At 39.2% G+C, this 2026-nt stretch overlaps 1 protein-coding gene across 2 annotated transcripts in view; it reads right to left on the bottom strand.

Moving 5' to 3' along the window:
* Nucleotides 1-1702, bottom strand: part of LOC122085803 (WAT1-related protein At5g47470-like) — a 3257-nt gene extending 1555 nt beyond the window's left edge. Inside the window, exons 1-5 of one of the 2 annotated variants that reach the window (XM_042654387.1) lie at nucleotides 1294-1699; nucleotides 1131-1196; nucleotides 724-837; nucleotides 380-593; nucleotides 96-257 (exon numbers count right to left, since the gene is read on the bottom strand). In XM_042654387.1, coding sequence (XP_042510321.1) covers nucleotides 96-257; nucleotides 380-593; nucleotides 724-837; nucleotides 1131-1196; nucleotides 1294-1493 — 756 coding nt within the window. In that variant the 5' untranslated portion in view covers nucleotides 1494-1699. Of the gene's footprint in view, nucleotides 1-95; nucleotides 258-379; nucleotides 594-723; nucleotides 838-1130; nucleotides 1197-1293 lie in introns of both variants that reach the window. The other variant, XM_042654388.1, reaches the window with a different exon arrangement.
* Between the last annotated feature and the right edge of the window lie 324 nt (nucleotides 1703-2026).

Genomic DNA, 2026 nt, shown 5'->3' with positions numbered 1-2026 from the left:
GGTAAGTTTTAAAATAAAAAATTTAAACACATAGATAGATAGAGAGAGGGAGAGAGAGAGAGAGAGAACCTATTTGGTGTAAAATTAACTCTTACCACTAAGGCAGCCCCAATAAGGATTCGAAAATTCACTAGTGGCCAATCAAATGAGAACCTATGTTCTTGAATAAACTGCACTATTCCTGTAAGAATGGCACCAATCAAGGCTGATACAGCACTCAAGGACATGGGTGCGGGAAAATTCATCATAGCTTGAGCCTGTAGAACAGATAAAGCTGGGGATTCATGAGGGTACCAAAACCAAGAGTATATTTGAAGCTAGTTAGCATTCAAATATGTTGAATAGATGATCTTAAAATAGAATCAATTAAGCCAGTTACCTGTAAAATACAATTACAGGATAAAATAAAAACTGCCCCAATGAGACACAAGCAACCAATGATCATGTCTTTATCTAGAGATGCAGGTACCACCAGTGCTTGTGAAGTCTCAGGAACATGAAAGAAGCTCATGGCTAAGGCCCCAGTGATGCAACCAAGTGTTCCCAAAATCTTGACTTTACTATAGAGACATTTGGGATTCACTTTCTCTAACCTGAAACAAATTAAGAACAGTAGGTACCATTGAAGAGTTATATCATTAGGAACTATACCCAAACACCAATACTACATGAGAAAGGGCGAGAGGATGGTGTACGTGGATATAATGGGCTACAAATTTGTACCCGAGTGACCAGGCAATGAGGAAGATGAAGCCTGGAGCAAGGTTGGGCATGGCAGCAGCAACTGTTGGAGAGGTCCTCTTAATCCCCATCAGCATCAGACCTTGGAACATTACCCTGAAAATCAAGCATCATATTCCTAAAAACCCTGAAATTCAGAACTCATTATCCCAAATAGATTTCAACTTTTTTTTATATCAGATCCTATCGAGGACCCATAGGCCACTAGGGGTTGGCATCGCAACTCAAGAAAGGGTGGCCAGTGGTGTGGGGTGTGGGCTGTGAAGAGTGGGCGAAGAGGGAATACAAATTCAATAAGCGACCTCTCCATAGACTTAGGCCAACACTGTAGCTACTACACTGACAGCCACAATTCAATTATTATCACTAGTAACAATGAAACTTCTTACCCTCCTAAGGAAATCAAGAGCAATTGGACTATTATCTTAAGAGTGAATTTCTTTGGCCAATTCTCCCTGCAGCATCAAGACCAGAATTATATATATAGATATATAATTAATCTTCCTATAAAAAGCTTGAATTTTGTATATCAAGAGAGATGTAGAAACAAACCTTTCAAAGAAAATGGACAAAGGAAGGAGGATGATGAAGGTGGCAAAGCTTCCATAGATGATGAGAAAGAGAGAACCTATGCCAATTGACATGATATAGCTAGTGAACACTGCATAGAACCCATAGACACCTTGAACGATTACCAGACCTGCTATAATGGTGAATTCCTCCAGGAATTCGCCTCTGGAGAGACGAAACATCTCTTCTTCGATTCGGGTCTGTGTTGCTTCTTCTTCTTCTTCTTCTTCTTCTTCTTCTTCTTCTTGTCTCTCTACCCTTCTCTCTAAGTGTGTGAGTTTCAGCTACCGTTCGAGGAGGCCTTCCATTCCTACCAGTCTTTTTCTGGTTCTCCTTATGGAGGGTTGTTGTGTTTTTATTTTGAGGTGAGATTAAGTGGGGGCGTAGAAGTTAACTCTTCTTTCTCTCTCTTCTCTGTTCTTTTTCTTTTTTTTTTCTCTCTCTATCCTTTTCTACTCTGTCCCTTGAATTTGAGGTCGGTAGTTGATGGAACGTGATTATAACGTTGTTCTATTGGATAAAAAATCTACCTGTATATCCATTTTCTCTTCCATTTTTAAGATATTTTGATTATGTCATTTGTATAGATCATTATTAGCTTATGAGAATGTGACAAATGTCTATCTCATTGCAGACTGATCAATTCCATCGATGTATGGTATATTATCGTCTAGTGTTGCCGTTGCTAACAAGCAATACTACTTACTCTCTCTCT

The sequence above is a fragment of the Macadamia integrifolia genome, chromosome 8, assembly GCF_013358625.1.
Source record: "Macadamia integrifolia cultivar HAES 741 chromosome 8, SCU_Mint_v3, whole genome shotgun sequence".
In the NCBI taxonomy this organism is placed as follows: domain Eukaryota; kingdom Viridiplantae; phylum Streptophyta; class Magnoliopsida; order Proteales; family Proteaceae; genus Macadamia; species Macadamia integrifolia.
The sequence above is the reverse complement of the archived record's forward strand: the minus strand, read 5'-3'. Positions and strand labels throughout refer to the sequence as shown.